Here is a 22,457-nt window from a genome sequence, read left to right as displayed (position 1 = left end):
CTGTGTCTGTGTACGTGTGTGTCTGTGTACGTGTGTGTCTGTGTACGTGTGTGTCTGTGTCTGTGTACGTGTGTGTCTGTGTACGTGTGTGTCTGTGTACGTGTGTGTGTGTGTACGTGTGTGTGTGTGTGTAAGTGTACGTGTGTGTCTGTGTACGTGTGTGTCTGTGTCTGTGTACGTGTGTGTCTGTGTGTGTGTGTGTCTGTGTACGTGTACGTGTGTGTCTGTGTACGTGTACGTGTGTGTCTGTGTACGTGTGTGTCTGTGTACGTGTGTGTGTGTGTACGTGTGTGTGTGTGTACGTGTGCGTCTGTGTCTGTGTACGTGTACGTGTGTGTGTGTGTACGTGTGTGTGTATGTGTGTGAGTGTGTGTGTGAAATGGCCTAAGCTTTACCACTTTCATAACTAATTTCCTTGTTCATCTATGGTACATATTGCCTTTATTATCTGATTGATATATTATTATCATCATATTGGTCTGGACCTTATCACTGAGATAAACATTATTGGACTTTGATATTTTCCATCATAGATAATGAGTGGTGTGAGTAGGGACACTTCAGATGAATCAGATTTTGCATATGATAAACATTCAAATGTAATTTGTCTCATAAATCAGACAGGGAACAACATATGAACAAATCCTTCTGTAATAACCTTCAGAATAGTGCTGAGAATGATTATGGAAAGTTTAGTTGATGTAAGTGCTTTAGAAGTTGAGATTTTGGGTTCAGAGTGTTGAAAAAATAAACTAATGTTGAGATAATGTCCGTTAAAGATGGTTGTATAGGAGAAATATACAGACGCAAACAGACAAGGTTTAGTCAAATAAACACCTGAATGTACATTGTGGACCCTTTGATTTATACTAGTATGAAAGAAGAGTGTCTCACCATTGAAAAATTGACTACCACAAAATGTCACCATTGCAATGGAAAATATATACACTCTGGTAACTAAAACACACACACACACACACACACACACACACACACACACACACACACACACACACACACACACACACACACACATACATACACACACACACACACACACACACACACACACACACACACACACACTGAGCTGGGAGCTTTTTACACTGTTGGCGTATTATCTTTTAATTTGTTCAGTGATTAAAGCAACACAAACTTGCGTCGCTCTGTAATCAGCTGTGTGTGTGTGTGTGTGCGTGTGTGTGTGTGTGTGTGCGTGTGTTTCTGTGTGTGTGTGTGCATGTGTGTGTGTGTTTCTGTGTGTGTGTGTGTGTGCGTGCGTGTGTGTGTGTGTGTGTGTCTGTGTGTGTGTGTGTGTGTGTGCGTGCGCGTGTGTGTGTGTGTGGGAGATAATTGGAGAGCTGACAGAGACACTAACAAAGGCCAGAGCAGGGGGGAGGAGAGGGAGTCATAAAGTGAGGTGTTTGTGAGTAAAGAAATGCAGCCGGCCACTTACTCTGACTTTTAAAGCTTCAGTGTGTAACTTTTTCGATATATAATGAACGTGGATTACAGTCATTAATAACACAGAATGGATCACGGGGGCAACAGAAGTTACGCACTTTAGCTTTAAGCTTGAGTGCTACAAGAAAATAAGTTTGGTTCTTGTACTTTTGACCTGTGAACTTGCTTTTTTTATTTTTATTTTTTTAGATATTTTTTTTTGGCATTTTTTTATGCTTTATTGATAGTGTAGAGACAGAGTTGAAATGGGGCAGAGAGGGGAGTGACATGCAGAGAACGACCGCGGGCTGGAATCGAACCCGGGTCCGCTGCTGGCCGAGGCCCATGGGGGGGGGACGCCCTACCAACTGAGCTAAGGGCGCCCCCGATGGTTTACAATCATTAATAACACATAATCGATCATGGGGGGCAACAGAAGTTACACACTACTAGGGCGGCAGTGGCGAAGTGGGTAGGGAGATCGCCTCTGGAGTGCAGGGTCGGAGGTTCGATTCCCCGCCTACCCGCCACATGTCGAAGTGTCCCTGAGCAAGACACTGAACCCCAAATTGTTCCCGATGGTTCAGAGAGCGCCTTGCATGGCAGCTACTGCCATCGGTGTATGAGTGTGTGTATGAATGGGTGAATGTGGTAAGATATGTAAAGCGCTTTGGGGCTGAGAAAATCGGCTAGAAAAGCGCTATATAAGTCAAGTCCATTTACCATTTACTATAGCTTTAAGCTTGAGTGCTACAAGAAAAGAAGTTTGGTCTGTACTTTTGACCTGTGAACTTGTTTGAGAGAGAGAGTTGGAGGAACGCTTGTTGTCAAATCTTTTTGTCACAGCCTAGGTTCTGTAAACGGGCATGTTGCTAACTATACGGTGGCCCCCTTGTTTACAGAGCCTAGGCTGTGTATTAACATTGGATTTTTTAGGCGCACACACAGTACAGACAGGTAGCGGATCATGAGGAGATATTCACTGATTTAGATAAAAAAGTGATATTGACAACAAGCGTTCTCCAGAATCACTGACTACACCTTTAAGTTTAACTAATATTCAAACTGAAGATAAACTCAACACTCAACAGCCAACCCAAATGTGTAGATAATCATATCATGTGCACACACACACACACACACACACACACTCACACACACACACACACACACACTCACACTCACACGCACGCTCACGCTTACACTCACACACACACACACACACACACACACACTCACACACACTCACTCACTCACTCACTCACTCACTCACTCACTCACTCACTCACTCACTCACTCACTCACTCACTCACTCACTCACTCACTCACTCACTCACTCACTCACTCACTCACTCACTCACTCACTCACACTCACACACACACACACACACACACCTCATCAAAGTGTCAGACTACAGAGACATCAGTCTGCAAACCTGTCCGACTCGTCACATGTTTTTCATTTAACGTAAAGCGTGAAATGAAATCCAGACACACAAACTGCCATCTGTCTTTTCTTCTGAAGTCTGACCACTTCACCTTCAACTCAAAGATTAATGGTCGTGGGGCGCCCTTAGCTCAGTTGGTAGGGCGTCCCCCCCCCCTCCATGGGCCCTTAGCTCAGTTGGTAGGGCGTCCCCCCCATGGGCCTCGGCCAGCAGCAGACCCGGGTTCGATTCCAGCCCGCGGTCGTTCTCTGCATGTCACTCCCCTCTCTGCCCCATTTCAACTCTGTCTCTACACTATCAATAAAGCATAAAAATGCCAAAAAAAATCTTAAAAAAAAAAAGAAAAAATATTAATGGTCGAGGGAGTAAGGGATTCTGCAGAATGTTTTAGTCAAAATCAGTGAATATCTCCTCTCCATCCGCTACCTGTACGTTTACAGAGCCTAGGCTGTGTATCAACACTGGATTTATTTCAGCGCACACACACACACACACACACACACACACAGACAGGTAGCGGATCGTGAGGAGTAATTTAAAGGTGCTATGAGGAACTTTCAGTGTGTGTTAATTCTAGCGCCCCCTTTGGACAAAAGCGGTAGTGTTTTTACTACGCCAGCTGTTGTTCCTGGGTGAACGTACACCCATGACAAAGGCATTAAGAAAAACTATATAAAAGAAATAGTATTCTTTACACTGATGGTCTCGTTTGCTGTTACTTCAGAGGAAAAATTTGACTGTTTCAGAAATATTTAAAAGTTAATCGCAGCACCTTTAAACAAGGACACTTTCCTGTTTGTGTGTGTGTGTGTGTGTGTGTGTGTGTGTGTGTGTGTGTGTGTGTGTGTGTGTGTGTGTGTGTGTGTGTGTGTGTGTGTGTGTGTGTGTGTGTGTGTGTGTGTGTGTGTGTGTGTGTGTGTGTGTGTGTGTGTGTGTGTGTGTGTGTGTGTGTGTGTAAGGAAGGTTTTTTATGGGCCAGTGCTGCAGAGAAATGTGCTGAACACATGTGGGGCCTTACGACTGACACATGGGTCAAACCAACAGAGACTCTGCAGCTACTATACCGCTCCTCAAATGGTATTTTAAGTAAAACCAGGTTGGTCCCTTTTACACAGAAGACATGAAACAGGATATATGGAAGTCTAAAAGGCCTATGCACACCAGACATGTTTTGTTTGGAGATTAATTTGTGCATTAATAATAACTGGAAAACTGTTGTTCTTTTCTGACTTTTCTTTTACCATTCTTCATGCTACATTTGACCATAAAAAGAATCTAGTTAGGATGCAGTAGGAATATTTTCTTTTTAATTATTATTATTATTATTTATTTATTTTGTTAATTTGTCTGCCTGTATTTATTCTGTTTTTCTTTAAAGGGGCACTGTGTAATATGACAGCATCTAGAAAGTTCTAGAATGCAACGCTCCCTGGGTAACCCCAACCCTTTTGAATAACAACAGAAGCTACAGTGGCCTTCAAGGACAAGAACAATTCTAAATTTTAAACAATGCACCTGATGACATTCCAAAAACATGGATTCCTCCATTGCCTGCTCAATGTACAAAATGTAATATAAATATTTGTAATTCTCCGCTCAGGAGGATAATTCAGATTATTGGCAGAGGTGATTTTACACCAATGAGGACATATTTATGAATGAGGATATTGATTGTATCTAATAAATTACTTAAAATGTTACACAGTGTCCCTTTAAATGCTTTATTTATGGATTTTTTTGTTTTTAAAGAACACATACACACACAAAAAATAAATAAAAAAGAAACACAAAAACAAAAGACATGTGCGTTAATAATAACTAGAAAATTCTGAAGATGAATAACAAGTTTGGGGCCGATGGGAAAGTTGCCGATTAGCAGCAAAGACTTGCTCTTGTGAAGACGTTTTGGTCAACGGCGGCCATGTTTCTTGAGCTATCTCGCTAAATCTTTATACACATGTCTCTTTGTAAACTTGTTCTTTATTTTTATTGTATATTGTGTATTGTATGTATATAACTCGACGTCATTGTAAAAGAGGGTCATCATCACCCCTCAATTGATCTATCGCGGTTAAATAAAGGAAAATTAAATGTGTGTGTCGGTCCCCTCAGGCTGTGTACACAATTTTGGAAATTGGAAAGTCAACAGTTGGAAGTTGGACATCTATAATGTCACATGACTGTATGTCAGTTTATGCACAGTAGGTAAACGTGTCATGGCTGACCCCGATGGTCCAAGAGGCTTTATTGTGGAGCACCATGAGCTGTACGTTGATCAGGGATACACAAAGAGTTAAAGACCTACTTCACCGGTTGGAATATGAAGGTGTATTGAACTCGGAGATCCTATTTAGTATAAATGTGCAAAAAAAATTGAAATCGGATAATTTTTTATTTATTTTTTTAACCTTTATTTATACAGGTAAATCCCATTGAGACCGAAGACTCTTTTTCAAGGGAGACCTGTTTTTCCTTTCCCACGTTACCATTCACACACACATTCATACACCGATAGCAGGCTAACTATCGACATTCACACAAGGCAAGGTGGGTGAAGTGTCTTGCCCAAGGACACAACAACCATGACACAAGTGGCAGGGTGGGGATCGAACCTCCAACCCTTTGATCATCAGCCGACCCGCTCTACCACCTGAGCCACAGTCGCCCCATCATCCTAGCCTGAGAAAAGGCAGAAAGAGTGTTTTATGGTCTCACTGTCTAACCCTACAGTTTCCTTCTTGTGACCAGGGCCGCCCATAAGGGGCAGAAAGTGGGAAAGCTTTCTAAGGCCCAGTCACTTGGGGGGCCCATGGTCTTTGGAAGCCAAGAACCTAACTAAGCTAAACTTTATTTTTAGATATTTAGATATTTATGTCAATATCTATTCAGAGTTGGGTGTTTACACAGAGCCGCGGCTCCGCTTAGGGCCATTTAAAAAGCAGTAGAAATGCAGAAATGTTCAAAATGTTTCAGATTGAGCACAGCGGAGTGTAACTGTTTCAAACATAATCCATCCTATAAACCCTTTGTGTGCCAAATGGAGACAAGATTGGGTTTTGATATTAAACAGTTTTGTCTGGATTATATTTCCTGAGTCGTTCCTGCTCATGGAAAACATATGTACCTGCTACTTGTGTCTGGGTGTGGCTGTGAAAAGTATTTGGACCCCATGAAAAAACAGGTTGGGTACCTTATAGTTCTTCTACATTCTTATAAAGAGGACAGGCTAGTTACTCTGTCATTGTCCTGAGTCTACAAGCAGGTTTACATTATCTCTCCCTCATACATTTTGTGAAAAAGAATTTCCCTTTGGGGACAATAACTTCTAAAGGCTTTGACATAAGTCTTCAGGATGACACGGCCAGCCAGGTCTGACCAGTTTTTCAGAAACCTGGCCAATTGACCAACCAGCCGGGTCCTACCACAATGAAGCTGACGAGCAGCATCATCCTGTTTTAATTATTGCCTTAAGCACGAACGTCCTGCTTTCTGTATTGTTTCTAAAAATGAAAATAGACCTAAAAAAGTTCTTTATGCAAAGAAAGACACAAGGCACAAAGAAGTTGGGAATAACTGAAGGGACACATTTGAGTTCAAAGATTAAGAACTTTTTTTGTAATGATTTCAGTGCTTTTGCAGTGATGAGAGCAGAATGAACTAAGCCTAAATGTTGCAACCAAACATGGGCCAACTTTATAGTTTTGAGGGTAGGTTGGTTTGGTTATTCATGTAGAGAACCGCCTTTTTCTCATTTGTGTGTGAAGAATTTGTTGTTGATGTTGTTTTTTAAGTGTTATTTATTTCAACAATACCACCAAAATATTTCTAATTATTTAATGTCATGTGCAGAAATACAAAAAAGTGCAATATTTGGTGCAGTCAATTAGTGTAAATGTATCTTACCAGAAACTAGTAGCATAGAACATGTGCAAATTGTGAAAAAACTGTTTGCTTTATTGAATACTAAAGAAGAACAATGTTCCTGTGTGAACTTATTAATTTTCTAGAGATCTGTTGATCTGTTAAACAATTGTGTGAGTGTAAGGGAATCAAAATAAATTGGTAGGTAGGCTGGGCTAAGTCAGAAATGTGCTACTATTTTAAAATCATAATGAGCCCTTGCTCTCCCAACTGTCTCTGCAAGTCCCTGGTTGATAAGATAGTTATTCTCTCTACAGATACATGTATGTGTTTATTGAGGGATGAGCGCACTCACACTCATTGTTGATAGGAGTAATGGGTAAGGGGGGCCCATTGACCGGAGGTTTTCAGGGGCCCAGCCATTCGTGTGGGCAGGCCTGCTTGTGACATCACAGTAAGGGTTAGGATTAACAGGACAGCTGGGCCAAGGGAAGACTGAGGGAAGACTGAGGGAAGAAAAACCTGATTCATTATATTATAATAGTGATTTTATAATGATAGAACGCTGGTTCCGTATGGGTGAAGTATTCATTTAAGTGTCTGGGACGTAGGCCTATTTGAAACCCTCGCTAAAGAGCTTTTACTGTAAGGCTGCAGATATACGCTAAAGACATGTGGAGTCTGAAGCGTTTTAATATTTTACTTTGTGTAAACATCGTATAGCTTCAAAGAAAAGCTGCTACGAGATGATAGAGAATATTTAAGAGGCTGCAAAACTGTTGGAAAGTGTGTGTGTGTGTGTGTGTGTGTGTGTGTGTGTGTGTGTGTGTGTGTGTGTGTGTGTGTGTGTGTGTGTGTGTGTGTGTGTGTGTGTCTGTCTGTCTGTCTGTCTGTCTGTGTGTGTGTGTGTGTGTGTGTGTGTACTTGTACAACTATATTTGTGAGAACCAATTTGAGTTTTATACATAAGGAGAGTGGACACTTTTTGTAGAGTTAGGGTAAGGAGCTAGGGAGTGCATTATGTCAATGAATGTCCTCACAAGTATAACTGTACAAGCGTGTGTGTGTGTGTGTGTGTGTGTGTGTGTGAGAGAGAGAGAGAGACACACAGAGAGAAAGAGAGGGAGACAGACACAGAGAGAGAGAGAGAGACACACATACAGAGAGAGAGAGAGACACACACACACACACACACACACACACACACACACACACACACACACACACACACACACACACACACACACACACACTTTTAACCCTTTTGGTGAGGGCGTAAACACAGATGTTAAACCCTGCAGGGACAGAAGTCTGTCTCTTAAATCAACGGAGGTCGACTGAGGTTTAGGTTTAGGTTTTAGGGTTGGGTGGGAGTGCTGTGCTGTTACCATAGCAACAAGGAGTCCTGACGTGTGTGTATAACATCCCCCATCCATTCCTCCACGGTTTGGTTGTTTTGTTACTTTAAAGGGACACTGCGTAACATTTTAAAGGGGCACTGTGTAACATTTTAAAGGGGCACTGTGTAACATTTTAAAGGGGCACTGTGTAACATTTTAAGTAATCTATTAGCTAAAATCAATATCCTCATTCATAAATATGTCCTCATTGGTGTAAAATCACCTCTGCCAATAATCTGAATTATCCTCCTGAGCGGAGAATTACAAATATTAATATTGCATTTTGTACATTGAGCGGGCAAGTCGTATGGAGGCATCCATGTTTTTGGAATGTCATCAGGTGCATTGTTTAAAATTTTGAATTGTTCTTGTCCTTGAAGGCCACTGTAGCTTCTGTTATTATTCTAAAGGGTTGGGGTTACCCAGGGAGCGTTGCATTCTCGAACTTTCTCGAACTTTCTTGATAATGTCATATTACACACTGCACCTTTAACCCTTTAAAGATGAAGTCAGCGATTATGGACAATGTTTGTGTTGTCAAAATCAGTTTATGCGTAGGCCTGTAAATGTATATGTGTATATAGGCCTCATGTAAATGTATTTATTTTATATTGTTTTTATTATATATTTTTTTATTTTCTTTTATGTATATACAGCTCTGGAACAAATGAAGAGACCACTCCAAATGTTCAGTGTCTCTCGTTTTACTATTTATAGGCATATGTTTGAGTAGAATGAACATTTTGGTTTTATAATATAATATAAACTACTGACAACATTTCTACCAAATTCCAATACATTTTTTTGTCATTAAAAACCATTTTCAATACGTTATGTAGAAAGATGAAGATTTGTTCGTTCATTGTTTATTGTCTAACTGTATGCACCTTATTCACCAAGACAAATTCCTTGTTGGTGTAAAACCCTTCTTGGCAATAAAATCCTTTCTGATTCTGATTTAAGAAAAATCCAGACTGGTCTCTTATTTTTTTCCAGAGCTGTATATAACATATTGTGGAGTCCTGGACCAGTTGTTGTTGTTGCTACCTACAAGCAGAAAACGCAGCACTGCAATGCAGATCCATAAATTCTCCAAACGAGTCGCGGCGCTTTCTCTGTAACGTTGCTGTAATATGAGAACCTTTAAGGCCTTTCTAGACTGTATTTAACGTTTCACTTTAGTATTACCATGTAAACATCTGGTCAATGATTGTATTCCTTTGTGATTTTCTCTTATTTTCTCTACTTATGACATTCACTATTGCAGTATGTCCGTCCTGGGAGAGGGATCCCTTACTCTGTCGACTCTCCCTGAGATTTCTCAATTTCTAAAAATCCTGTTAAAGAAGTTTTTACTGGGAGTTTTTTCTCAGCCGAGCTAAGGGTGTGAGGGCAGATAGATAGATAGATAGATAGATAGATAGATAGATAGATAGATAGATAGATAGATAGATAGATAGATAGATAGATAGATAGATAAGGGCAGGTTGTCATACTGTATGGAATGTAAAGCCCACTGAGGAAAATGTCTATTTGTGCTATATTGGGCAATACAAATAAAACTGATTTGATTTGATTCACAGACCCTCTATGACTCTGATTGTGTATGAAGAATACAATATGCAGTTGTTCACATGTAATGATGAAAATGTCCAGTTATAATGATGGAGTCAGTGATTCTTGAGAACGCTCAAAATCAGCGTAAATCACCTGTGTAATCTAGTATGTTAACAAAGGGTGCCCACCATAGCTATAGCAACATGCCTGTTTACAGAGCCTAGGCTGTGTATTAACAATTCATTTTTTCTAAGTTAAATGAAAATGAAATGTTGACCTGTTGTAACATTGTTAGTGCTTAGCCGATGGTATTCAGTTCTTTTTCCATTATCCGCTTTCTGCAATGGACAGTGGATAATAAGGAAGTCTACAACTGGAGACAGAGACAGCTCTCCTTCAAAGTTACAGCAACAACTTACAGGAACAACTTACAGCAGCAAATTAAACTAAATACCTTCATATCTTTTAACCAATTTAAACAAACTATCTTAAATCTGCCAAACTCTACCTGTAACTGTTTTAATTAGACTATATTGTACTTTCACCCATTTAATTTTAATTGCTGCCACTCTTCACCACTATGTAAATGTTTCAATATTTTTTTTTCTATTCACCTGTTGTTGTGTATTTGATGTATTTGCATTGAATATTGTTTATGTATTGTTGTTTTTCCTTTGAATTTGCTTTGAACTCGACATCATTGTAAATGAGGGTCACCCCTCAATTGGTCTCTCGAGGATAAATAAAAGTTAAATGAAATGAAATGAAAAGTTAAATTTCTGCATTTTTAACGGTCACACAGACATAGTAATGACAAGTCAGGTCAACATACGTTTGCATAGCTGTCATCAGTGTAAAAAAATCAGTGAATATCTCCTCGTGATCCGCTACCTATTCAAATTCTGTGTGCGCTGAAAAATAAATGTTGTGTTACAGTAATACACAGTCTGGGCTCTGTAAGCTGGTATGTAAACAAAGGGGGCCCACTGTAGCTATGGGAACAAACCTTTACAGGTCACACACAGTACAGACAGGTAGTGGATCATGAGGAGATATTCACTGATTTTGTCAAAGATATATTTTTGACAACAAGCGTTCTCCAGAATCACTGACTCAACCTTTAAATCAAGCCAGTAATAGAACTAGACCCAATTATATATTCCAGGTGAACTTTTATACAACCCATGTTTTGTTTTAAGTTGATGTTTGTTCTGTTTACATTGTTTATTTTCAATGTTGTTAATTATTTTTTATTTCTTGTGTTTCTGGACATATTCTCCTGTCGATTTGATTAGATACGTAAGAGCGTATGAATGTTACGACCCATTGTAATGGATATTGTTTCTACGTGAAAGTAATTGCTGTAAAGGAGATCTGAAGAATATTCAAAATAAAAAATAAGTATTAAAAAAAAAAAAAATCAAGCCAGTAAGTTAGTTTCACTGTAATCACATGTACATTGAAGAACCCAGTCAGTCGCCCACAAATCATGGATTTTTAAATCTTTTTAATATTCAAAAAATACTTCAATTTTGTCTTCTCAGTACATAAACCACCTGGATCTGCTCGTCCATCTTTAATACAGTGTTGTTTCTCTACTGTCTGTTAGGAAAGGAAAAAGTGCAAAGTAGTTGGACACTGTCGTCCTCAGTCCACTGGCAGAGGGAAGGCTACTTCAATGCTAAAAAAATAAAATAAAAATGTAAGCCTTGTTTTACACTGGGCGGTGCGATTCGGTACGGCTCTGCACTACTTTCTTGCATTTCCACTGTGAAAGAAGGGTACCAAAGGGGGCGCTCTGGTGGCGTAGTGGATAGAGCGTGTACCATATTGGCTCCGGGCTTCGTTGCAGTGGTCGCAGGTTCAAATCCGACCCGTGGATCCTTACTGCAGGTTACCCCCCCTCTCCCTCTCTTTCTCTCTATCTCTCTCTCTCTCTCTCTCTCTGTCTCCCCATTTCAACTCTGTACTGTCTAATAAAGCTTGAACATGCCAAAAAATAATCTTAACAAAAAAAAAGGGTACCGAAATAGGCAAACTGACCCGCTGCATTGAGTTAATGAGCGGGCTACACTGTGGACCACTGTTATGATGTCACAATACCTGTGTAGCTGCTATTGTGTCCCCGCCTACCAAGGCAGAGTGCTGTCTGCAGTGGAAACACAAGCCACATGTACCCTGCATTCCAAATCACATACCTTTTAATTTTACTACACTACATGCTAAAGTACAGAAGAGTTTTAGGGCCACTGACAGGAGAGAGAAAAAAAATCAGATAAGGAAGTTAGTGGGGGCATTTCATGTATTTTCAGCATACTACAATTGACTTGCATGTAGTGGGACATCCTAAATCTTTTTCTGGCATACTGAATAGTAGGGAAGTATGGGGATTGGAACGCAGGGCTAGAGTTACAATTCCGTACCAAACTGAACCGAACTGTACCACTCAGTGTGAACAAGGCATTACAGTGTATACTGTAGCAGAGGGCACAGGGGAACCAGAGCCTCGTGCAAAAACCAAAACATGTCGCCACAGTTTAAGAAATAAAACAAATCTAGAAGTCCTTAGTGAGCTTCAGCACAGCAGCGTCTTTGTCTTCTTCTTCTAATTCTTCTTTATGAGTCAAACTGTGATCAAAGAGAAAGCAGCAGAGAAGCAAGGGCCAGCCCGGTTCTCCTCCAAGTTTCTTTTTGGTTATTTTGTGTGTTTTTATTTAATATATCCTGCCAGTCATTACGCAAAGGCTTCACAGCGTTAAGAAACAGCTTTTATCCAAACAGAGGATATCTGAATTTATATTTAAAGGTACAGTGTGTAACGGGAATTTTTTTTCCAGAACAGACTTGGTAGAAATGGAATCAACATAGGAGCGGGGCGCTGAGGCCGCCATGTTACACCGCCATGTTTCTACAGTAGCACAGAACGGACAAACTTAACGGACTTACGCGTTTTTTATATATAGTATAATGGGCATCCTGGGGGAAACGCACCTGTTGGAAGACCAAGAAGAAGAAGAAGTACTATAGAATAAATAACTAAATACATCTTCACCTCATCACTTGATATTGTGGAAAGACTTGAGCCAGTGGTGGATGATGCCATCTTTAGTAACTAGCTTCTTGTCCTTGAAGGCCACCGTAGCTTCTGTAAATTCTCCCAAATGGAGCGTTGACATCTACAATCTCACCACTAGATGATGCCAAAATGCACCTTTACTACACACTGCACCTTTAAAAAAAATCACTGCAAAGTAAACCTGTTTGGGGGAGGGGGGAGAGGGGGGGGGGGGGCACAAAACTGGCAAAAACCCGGATTCCTTTTACAGTAAATTCGACTTAAAAAAAAAAAAGTCCACGAATTTAGCAGATGTTACCGCTTTTTCTTCTGTTTAAGCGATTTCCGTCTTTTCAGGATCATTTCGTAGAGTTTGTCCATGCCCTCGTGAAGTCCCTCGCCTATAATAGCGCACGCGGGCTGGATGTGGTAGGTCGTGGAAGGAGTGAGCTCGTGCAGCGCCAGTTGCTTCTCGATATCCGCCACCGGAAGAGATTTGGGAAGATCTTGCTTGTTTGCGATGACCAGCAATGGCGTGCCTTGATTCTCTGCAAACTTAGTCACTTTGTGCAGTTCTGTTTTGGCCTCTTCAAGCCGGTCAACGTCCACAGAATCAACCACGTAGATTATGCCATCGGTGCACCGGCTATATGACTTCCATAGCGGCCTCAGTTTCTCCTGCCCACCGACGTCCCAGAAATGACAGCTGATGCCTTTGGCCGTGCCGTTGCTCAGCTTGATTTTCTCCGTGTTGAAGCCGATTGTGGGCACGGTGTTGACGAATTCGTTAAATTTCAGTCTGTAGAGGACGGTGGTTTTACCTGCTGAATCCAGCCCCAGCATGACGATGTGTAACGACTGGAAGGCAGAGATGTTGGAGAAGCTGTTGCCCATTTTGAGGTTAATTTATTTGGGGCTTTTTATTATATGTTTAATCCAGTGTCAGTGTTGTCACTCAAACGTTAATCCCTGTGGTTCGAGAGAGTGAAATGTTAATTCCTTAGGGTCACTCCCAAGGATGACTGCTGTGTTGTGTGTGTGTGGTGTCAGCAGCATTTAGGGGACAGACAAGTGCGCCGAGGCAGGACGCACATTAGTATTCCCCTCGCGCACTCACATCCATTCGGCGACGGGGGAAAGCTCCACAGTTAGATGAAGAAAATAATCCCCCCCAAAAAAACTCCTCCAGACCGGACGGCGCGTGCAAGTGCCAAACGCGATCAGACCAGAAGAAAATGTATTCCTTTTTATCCGATAAGAATTTCAGTCCTTTGCAGCCAGCGTTCAAACACACACACACACACACGGGCGCGCGCTCTCCTTGGCACGAATCGATTCACCTTTTAAGAATCCGCCCTGCGCCCCGCTCGCGTGTGGAAAAATACACCGTCCATAGGCTACAACCTCCACCGTTCCATCGGTGTGTGTGTGTGTGTGTAGGGGCACTCCTCTCCTCTCCTCTCTCTCTCTCGCGTCTGTTGTGTGTCAGACGAAAACACAAGAGCCGCAAAACAAGAGGCAGTCCCCGGCCCGGCTGTATGCCCCACCCCGCTGGGACCATGTGCCAATAGGCTGGGGATCCTGCTGCACACACTAGCGCGAACACACACACACACACACACACACACACAGACATACACACACACGAGCGCGATCTCTTCCTCTCTCTCTCTCTCTCTCTCTCTCTCTCTCTCTCTCTCTCTCTCTCTCTCTCTCTCTCTCTCTCTCTCTCTCTCTCTCTCGTCAGTCTGCCCCAGGGCAGCTGTGGCTACTCTCGTAGTTTACCACCACCGGTATGACTGAGTGTGAACGAATTGAACCAGGAAATGTAAAGCGTCTTTGAGTGCCTAGGCAATAAAGCGCTATATAAAACCTATCAATTATTATTATTATTCTCTCTCTCTCTCTCTCTCTCTCTCTCTCTCTCTCTCTCTCTCTCTCTCTCTCTCTCTCTCTCTCTCTCTCTCTCTCTCTCTCTCTCTCTCACACACACACACACACACACACGAGCGCGAATAGACACATACACGCCCGAACAGACACACACCAAACTTCATTCTACTACTGTTTATACTGAACCTATTCATAATGTTATCCACTCATAACTCAGTTTATTTCATCGTCTTCATCATATCATGTATTATTTCACATTTCTGTATCCCATATGCAGTGTTCTGTTGCATTACTTTGTTTTATGGTGGTCTGTCAGATTCAAACATTTGGCTACTGCGCCACCTTCTGGCACACACGGGCAACAACACAGTACTATAGACAATACCTTTTTTATTTTTTTGGCATTTTTGGCATTTTTATGCTTTATTGATAGTGTAGAGACAGAGGTGAAATGGGGCAGAGAGGGGAGTGACATGCAGAGAACGACCGCGGGCTGGAATCGAACCCGGGTCCGCTGCTGGCCGAGGCCCATGGGGGGGGGGACGCCCTACCAACTGAGCTAAGGGCGCCCATAGACAATAACTTTTGAAACAAAAACAAATTAAATTTGAAGTTATTTTAAGATGTAAGGTGTTTGAAGATGTTTTAAATAAAAAAATATATATAAAGATATATACAATTCTTTCTTTGTTTGCTTTGCGTGTCTCCAACACACACAAATACACACAAGCACACATACACGCACCAACCAATTGATGAAATATAGTAAAATATATACATGTATAAACAGTGTACAGTTTTCAGTTTAAAAATTAAAGTACGTTATTTGCAATTTGCAAACGTGCCAGTAGAATAAGTAGCATAGCAGTTTACAGAGCCTAGGCAGTGTATATTACTGTAACACTGGATGTTTTCAGAGCTCACACATATGGAGGGGTAGCAGATTCACTGAATTTGACAAAAAGTGTTTTTTTTTTTTTTTTTTTTTTGCATTTTTATGCTTTATTAATAGTGTAGAGACAGAGTTGAAATGGGGCAGAGAGGGGAGTGACATGCAGAGAACGACCGCGGGCTGGAATCAAACCCGGGTCCGCTGCTGGCCGAGGCCCATGGGGGGGGACGCCCTACCAACTGAGCTAAGGGCGCCCCACAAAAAGTGATTTTGACAACAAGCGTTCTCTCTGAAAGAAAAAGTTCCTCTTAGTCTGTTAAATGTTGTAACCGTCCCTGTCAAAACAAGCTAATCCATCACACCCCCTCCCCACAGTGTACACTGTACGAGTCTACTCAGTCAATACTGTCGCTCAGCAAACACAGAGGCCTTCCAACTAGTTCAGACTTGAAGTAAATGTGCAGCAGACAGAGTGCTTCAAAGTCTAGATGACACACTCACACAGGAGACCACTATTCACACTTTACTTTAGTATTACCATGTAAACACATGGTCAATGATCAAATTCCTTCGTGATTTTCTCTACTCATGACATCTATTGCAGTATGTCCGTCCTGGGAGAGGGATCCCTTAACTCTGTCGACTCTCCCTGAGATTTATTAAAAAAAAATGTAATCCCGGTAAAGGTTTTTTTTTACTGGGTGGAAAGGCAGGGTGTCATATTGTATCATATTGTATGGAATGTAAAGCCCACTGAGGCAAATGTCTATTTGTGATATTGGGCTATACAAATAAAACTGGTTTGATTTGATTTGATTTGATTTGATTTGATTTTGAGACACAAGCTATGTTCGAAAAGCCCTACTAACGTCCTCCCTCCTACATACTCAACATGTATACTGTATACTCCATACTGTCTACTTAACCATCGATTGTGTATGCGAGGTTCATCAGACTGTTTACACTGAAGTATACAGAAGCAACACTGTCATGCAGTTTGAAAGGACGCAATGCATTGTGGGGCAGTTGAGTAGGAAAAGTAACCTATCGATCCATACACAAAATCTTACCCGAAGTAAGTACTCATCCGGGCATTTCTTGCCTACACAAACTCGCATACACAACCGTCACATACTCAAATTGATGTAAAAATTATTATGAGTAGGACGATAGTAGGACTTTTAGTATGAGTAGGACGATAGTAGGACTTTTATGAGTAGGACATTAGTAGGGCATTTAGTATGAGTAGGACGATAGTAGGACTTTTAGTATGAGGAGGACGTTAGTAGGGCTTTAGTATGAGTAGGACGTCAGTAGGGCATTTAGTATGAGTAGGACGATAGTAGGACTTTTAGTATGAGTAGGACGTTAGTAGGGCATTTAGTATGAGTAGAACGTTGGTATGAGTAGGACGTTAGTAGGGCTTTTAGTATGAGTAGGACGTTAGTAGGGCTTTTAGTATGAGTAGGACGTTAGTAGGGCTTTTAGTATGAGTAGGACGTTAGTAGGGCTTTTAGTATGAGTAGGACGTTAGTAGGGCTTTTCGAACACAGTAGTGCAGTACCTGTGAGTGATGGTAGAGGGCGATGTTGGTCTGATCTCCTACCCTGTTTAAAGGACAGTGTGTCTCTGGATGATCTGAGAGTGTGTGTGTGTGTGTGTCTGTGTCTGTGTGTGTGTGTGAACCAATTTGAGTTTTAGACCTTCAAAGTGAGGACATTTTTCAGCAAGTGAGGACATTTAGTCCGGTTCTCACTTTGGGACAGGCCTTTAAAGGGCTGTTTGAGGGTTAACACTAGGTTTTAAGGACAGGCCTTTAAAGGGCTGTTTGAGGGTTAACACTAGGTTTTAAGGTTCAGGTATGAATTAGGTTTATGTTAGGGTTAGTGTAAGGGTTGGGGTTAGGCATTTAGTTTTGATGGTTAGGGTTAGGGTAAGGGGCTAGGGAATGCATTATGTCAATGAATGAATGTACTCACAAGTATAGGTGTACAAATTGTGTGTGTGTGTGTGTGTGTGTGTGTGTGTGTGTGTGTGTGTGTGTGGACTCGCAGCAGCAGGATTTAGTGTCGTGCAGCTGTCCTGTGTTGACACCGGAGCCGACCAGCTGAGAGGACGTTGCAAAACCCCCGAGACACGGAGACAGAAATGGCTCTCTGCTCAGGGCCCACATACACTAGCCTGGTGCTAGTACCATCGTACTTAATTTCATTTGAACAGAAGGTCTGGCAGTGCTGTAATTGGCAAACGTTCACTCACTTGGAGGCGGGTGTCTGTTAAAGTTTAAAACTATTGGATCGGCCCAGTGCCACTCTGGATTAGCCAACCAATCGCATAACATTTGGTCGTCACGTGTGTCATGAGCCGGCTTCTGGCAACTGAAACTGGAGCGCGACTTCAACGTCATCGTTCTCAGCCACTCACTCGCTCTCTTCGCTGATTGGACACAGAAATTTGTTCGAGCAGAATCACACTAATACGCCCCGTCACCAGACTGACTACTGAAGGAAAAATGAAATTTGGCCGGAAGTAGGTAGGCGGGCGCAGCCAGGCTACACATACACTGCCACTGCCTAAAGTTTTATAAATGCATTTTATTTTTATTTTTTTGGCATTTTCAAGCTTTATTTGATAGGACAGAGTTGAAATGGGGAGACAGAGAGAGAGAGGGGGGATGACCTGCAGTAAAGGTCCACGGGTCGGATTTGAACCCGCGACCACTGCAGCGAGGCCTGAGCCAATATGGTACGCGCTCTATCCACTACACCACCGGAGCGGCCTATTAAATGCATTTTTAAGAAGGGACCGATACGATTAAATATACAGCTCCGGGAATTCTAATTTAAAAGAACAAAAGATATTTAAAACAATCATAAAGGTTTATCTGAACTGCTTTGACAATTGTTTACAGAAAAAACATCATAACTAAACTTTTTAATCGATCAATTATTTTTAATGTGTGGAGCTATATCACATATCTATGGTCTTACAATTGAAATTTCTTTCATAGTTAAAATAATTTAGATTTATACATGAAAAAAAATTAGTTACTGCAGTTAGCAGTCCCCTCCCTCATCCCTACGTCACCACATTAATGCACTGCGGTCTTCAAGCAGCGAGTTATCTAGCATCATCTCAGATAAGTAAGTGTGATAAAAACATGATAAAAACCATCAAAACAGACATTGGGAAGGATTTTTACCTGCTCCGCCATTGTAGGCGCATAAACATTCACCCATCTGTCGCTCTGGTGTGCACCGGCAGTGAGACCATGAGTGAGACGGGTGTCGGTTTGTAGCGCTCTCTCTTGTGATTGGTTATTCATTTCGGGATCCCCCAAAAAGTGTATTAGCCGATTACATGCAGAGCAGCTGACTGAGAGATCGGCTTTATGAAACGCGCACATCATGTAAGTGATCACTGTATGAATAAAGAGCGATTTAACACTTATATTAACATAAATAAACCGCTTACTTCACCTTTAAGGGTAAATCAGACAGCATTTTTAAGATACCACCAGCGACTGTTTTTAATCAGGAAGTTGAGTAGCTCTGGTGAACGCCAGCACATACTTGAGATGCCTGGTCAAAAGTATATTATCTTTTAACATAACTGCCTGGTACGGACACTTAAGTGGGACAAATACAAATAACCTCCCCAGAATTGTTCATATTGCAGGCCTGGACTATTCAATGCAATCTATCTGTTGATTTACAGGCGATAGTGCACATTAATAAACACAGATACATGACTGTAAATGTGTTAATTTGCCCGTGTTGAGATTCTGAAATAAATTACAAATTATCAAAAGTTTAGTTTAAATTAATTATAAAGAATTACAAACAGGAGGAAATGTATCCTCAAAATCTTAATTTCAGATGTGTTTTTTTTTATGTCTGATGTTATTATCTGTTTCATTGCCATTCACATATTGACAGATAGATAGACAGATAGATAGATAGATAGACAGACAGACAGACAGACAGACAGACAGACAGACAGACAGATAGACAGATAGATAGATAGATAGATAGATAGATAGATAGATAGATAGATAGATAGATAGATAGATAGATAGATAGATAGATAGAACATTAGTTTATCCAACAGAAAACAGCACAGTCATTTGTTCCTACATTTCCCATACTGCACCTGGGTAATGTCTGTCATCCTCACTCTGCTGCAACTCTCAGCTTTTTCAGTTTCCCTTTTAACCTGTTATTTTTATTTTATCATTTTTTATTTGCTCGTTGTAATTGTCTTTTAAATGCAATTTCTTTAAAAAGAAATTCTTTACATTTTTAACAATTTGTCTGTGGTCCATTTGCTCTTTGTTTTTACTCTCTCTGAAATGCAATGTTTAATGTCTAATCTTGATGTTCTTTTATGCCCCTGCAAAGCACTTTGAATGGCCGTTTGTCTGAATTGTGCTATAGAAATGAACTTGCCTTATCTTGACAAAAATACAGCAAATAAATGTAACTAAACGAGAAAATTTTCTAAGTTCCCATTAAGTTGAAAACTACAAAATATTAGATTAGAAATAAAAGATTTAGATCAGAGAACTTTGATTTAAATTGAGTGTATTTGACCTTTTTACTGTTGTTACTGTTGAGATCAGTGATCCAGTCTGTCCACTGACTCACTCTCCCCTTCCCCCCCACCAACACCAACACACACACACACACACACACACACACACACACACACACACACACACACACACACACACACACACACACACACACACACACACACACACACACACACACACACACACACACACACAAACACACACACAGCAGACAGAAATAACCTCAGAGGGGAATCCGGGTCCACAGAGAGACGGCAGCCATATTTTCTGATCCTACTTTGACTATGTTCCAAACCTTCTCCTCTGTGCATAATGTGTAGTTTGCATGAAGTAAGTCAATTGAGACAAACTTATATATGTATTGAACTTTTTTTTATAACTTTATTTTTTAATTGTTGACACTTTGTATATATAAATCACAATAGGGGAGAGTGGGATGAGGTGTGCCACTTTTTATTCAAAGTGACTTTAAAGTAAGGCCTTGACAGTAAAGTCTCCAACTCAGATATGAATATATATTTCAGGGTGTGGTGCATCCCCGGCAACAATAACTTTGGATCTGAAATAAACTGTTGAAGAAATATAGCTTTCGGGAAAAAAGTTTTCTTGTGGCACAACTTGCCCCCGGTGCGGGGTAAGTTGTGCCTTTGGAGAGAATACCATGGGGTGAATTGTGCCATTGATATAAATCTCTGCCATCTCATAAACTGTAATGCAAGACAAATCCATTAGACAATTACTCATTTAAGGTTTATTTAAAGTAAATATTTTACTAAGATTGAAGGTCAATTTTCTTAAACAAGGCCTTGCAGGTCTAGGTGGTTTTGCCTGCAAAGCTCACAATGACAAAGTCACCATCATCTTTCTGGCCATCTGAACTCTCATCAGTGGTGTCGTTAAGTGGAATGGAGATGTCAGTCTCTTCTGAGCTACTGTAGACAATCACTTTTTTTTGGTGACCAGCGTATATTTGTTTTGAACTCGACGTCATTGTAAATGAGGGTCACCCCTCAATTGGTCTCTCGAGGATAAATAAAAGTTAAATGAAATGAAAATAAGGCCGTTCAAAGTGCTTTACAGGGGCATGAAATACACCAAGATTAAAATACATCAAATACAGAATAGACATTAGAAAAGTGAATGTAAAATATGACTTAAACCTATTTTCATGGGACTCTAACCCACTGTGTAAGCCAAACAGGACTTTAACCTATTTGTACGTAACTTGACGCTTAGGCGCGATAGCCAATCAGCTTGGAGATTGACCCGACGTCACTGACATGGGCCCGGAGGACAGTGTACACAGAGGCCGGGAAACACGAAGGAGAAAAAATGCCCCTAAGAGCCCTTTCCTAAATCTATATTCAAACCGGTGTATTTGACCTGTCGGCTAATGGGACTTCCACACTAGCCCTAAAGAGGGTGATTTGTGTGGCTCAGCCGCGGACCCTGTTGAGTGACCACAGGGGATAGATTAGGCATTTTTGTTTTGTGGTAAGGCAAGGCAAGGCAAGTTTATTTATATAGTACAATTCAGACACAAGGCCATTCAAAGTGCTTTACAGGGGGCAAGATTAAAATACATAATACACATTAGAAAAAGCGAATGATTAGAAATAAAACATTTAAAATCGATTGAATAGAAATAGAACATTTAAATTAAATTAAAAATCACAGAAAAGTGTTCAGACTTGATTTAAAAGAGCTGAGAGTTGCAGCAGACCTCAAGTTTTCTGGGAGTTTGTGGTAGAAGGACCAGTCACTTTTTGCTATTGTTCCTGTCCAGTAGGGTTAAGGAAAGGCACTGGAATGGACAAAGAATTTTACATGAAAAAAGTACATCAATAATCTTTTATCTTTTAGAAACCTTTTTTTAATACAACTATTGAGAGTATTTTATTCATCAGTAGATAATTAATATCAATGAATAGAGTTATACGCTTTAAAGCACATTGCATATATGTTTTGTATTATTAATTTTTTTACAAAACAGATGATAACTGATGCTCAAATCTGCCTTTGGGCCGTTACTGTGAAAGCAAGGGAATGATGATCTTATAATGTCCCTACAGTCTGTGTGCTGAGCATGCTGTGTGTGTGTGTGTGTGTGTGTGTGTGTGTGTGTGTGTGTGTGTGTGTGTGTGTGTGTGTGTGTGTGTGTGTGTGTGTGTGTGTGTGTGTGTGTGTGTGTGTGTGTGTGTGTGTGTGTGTGTGTGTGTGTGTGTGTGTGTGTGTGTGTGTGTGTGTGTGGTGTGGCTGTGGGGTGTGGGTGTGGATGACAGCTGGGTGACTGTTACCAAACGTTGTTACCAAA

General features: G+C 40.9%; 1 protein-coding gene across 1 annotated transcript; it reads right to left on the bottom strand.

Annotated features, from left to right (window-relative positions):
* Positions 1 to 11,196: 11,196 nt before the first annotated feature.
* On the bottom strand, positions 11,197 to 14,227 carry LOC307258709 (ADP-ribosylation factor-like protein 4C). The gene has a single exon (XM_080038358.1). The coding sequence runs from the start codon at positions 13,656 to 13,658 to the stop codon at positions 13,080 to 13,082; it is 579 nt and encodes a 192-aa protein (XP_079894484.1). The 5' UTR covers positions 13,659 to 14,227; the 3' UTR covers positions 11,197 to 13,079.
* Positions 14,228 to 22,457: the final 8,230 nt, after the last annotated feature.

Source organism: Ammodytes marinus, assembly GCF_949987685.1.
Source record: "Ammodytes marinus genome assembly, chromosome: 12".
NCBI classification, from domain to species: Eukaryota; Metazoa; Chordata; class Actinopteri; order Uranoscopiformes; family Ammodytidae; genus Ammodytes; species Ammodytes marinus.
Note: the sequence above shows the minus strand (reverse complement) of the source record. Positions and strands in the feature narration are given on the sequence as shown.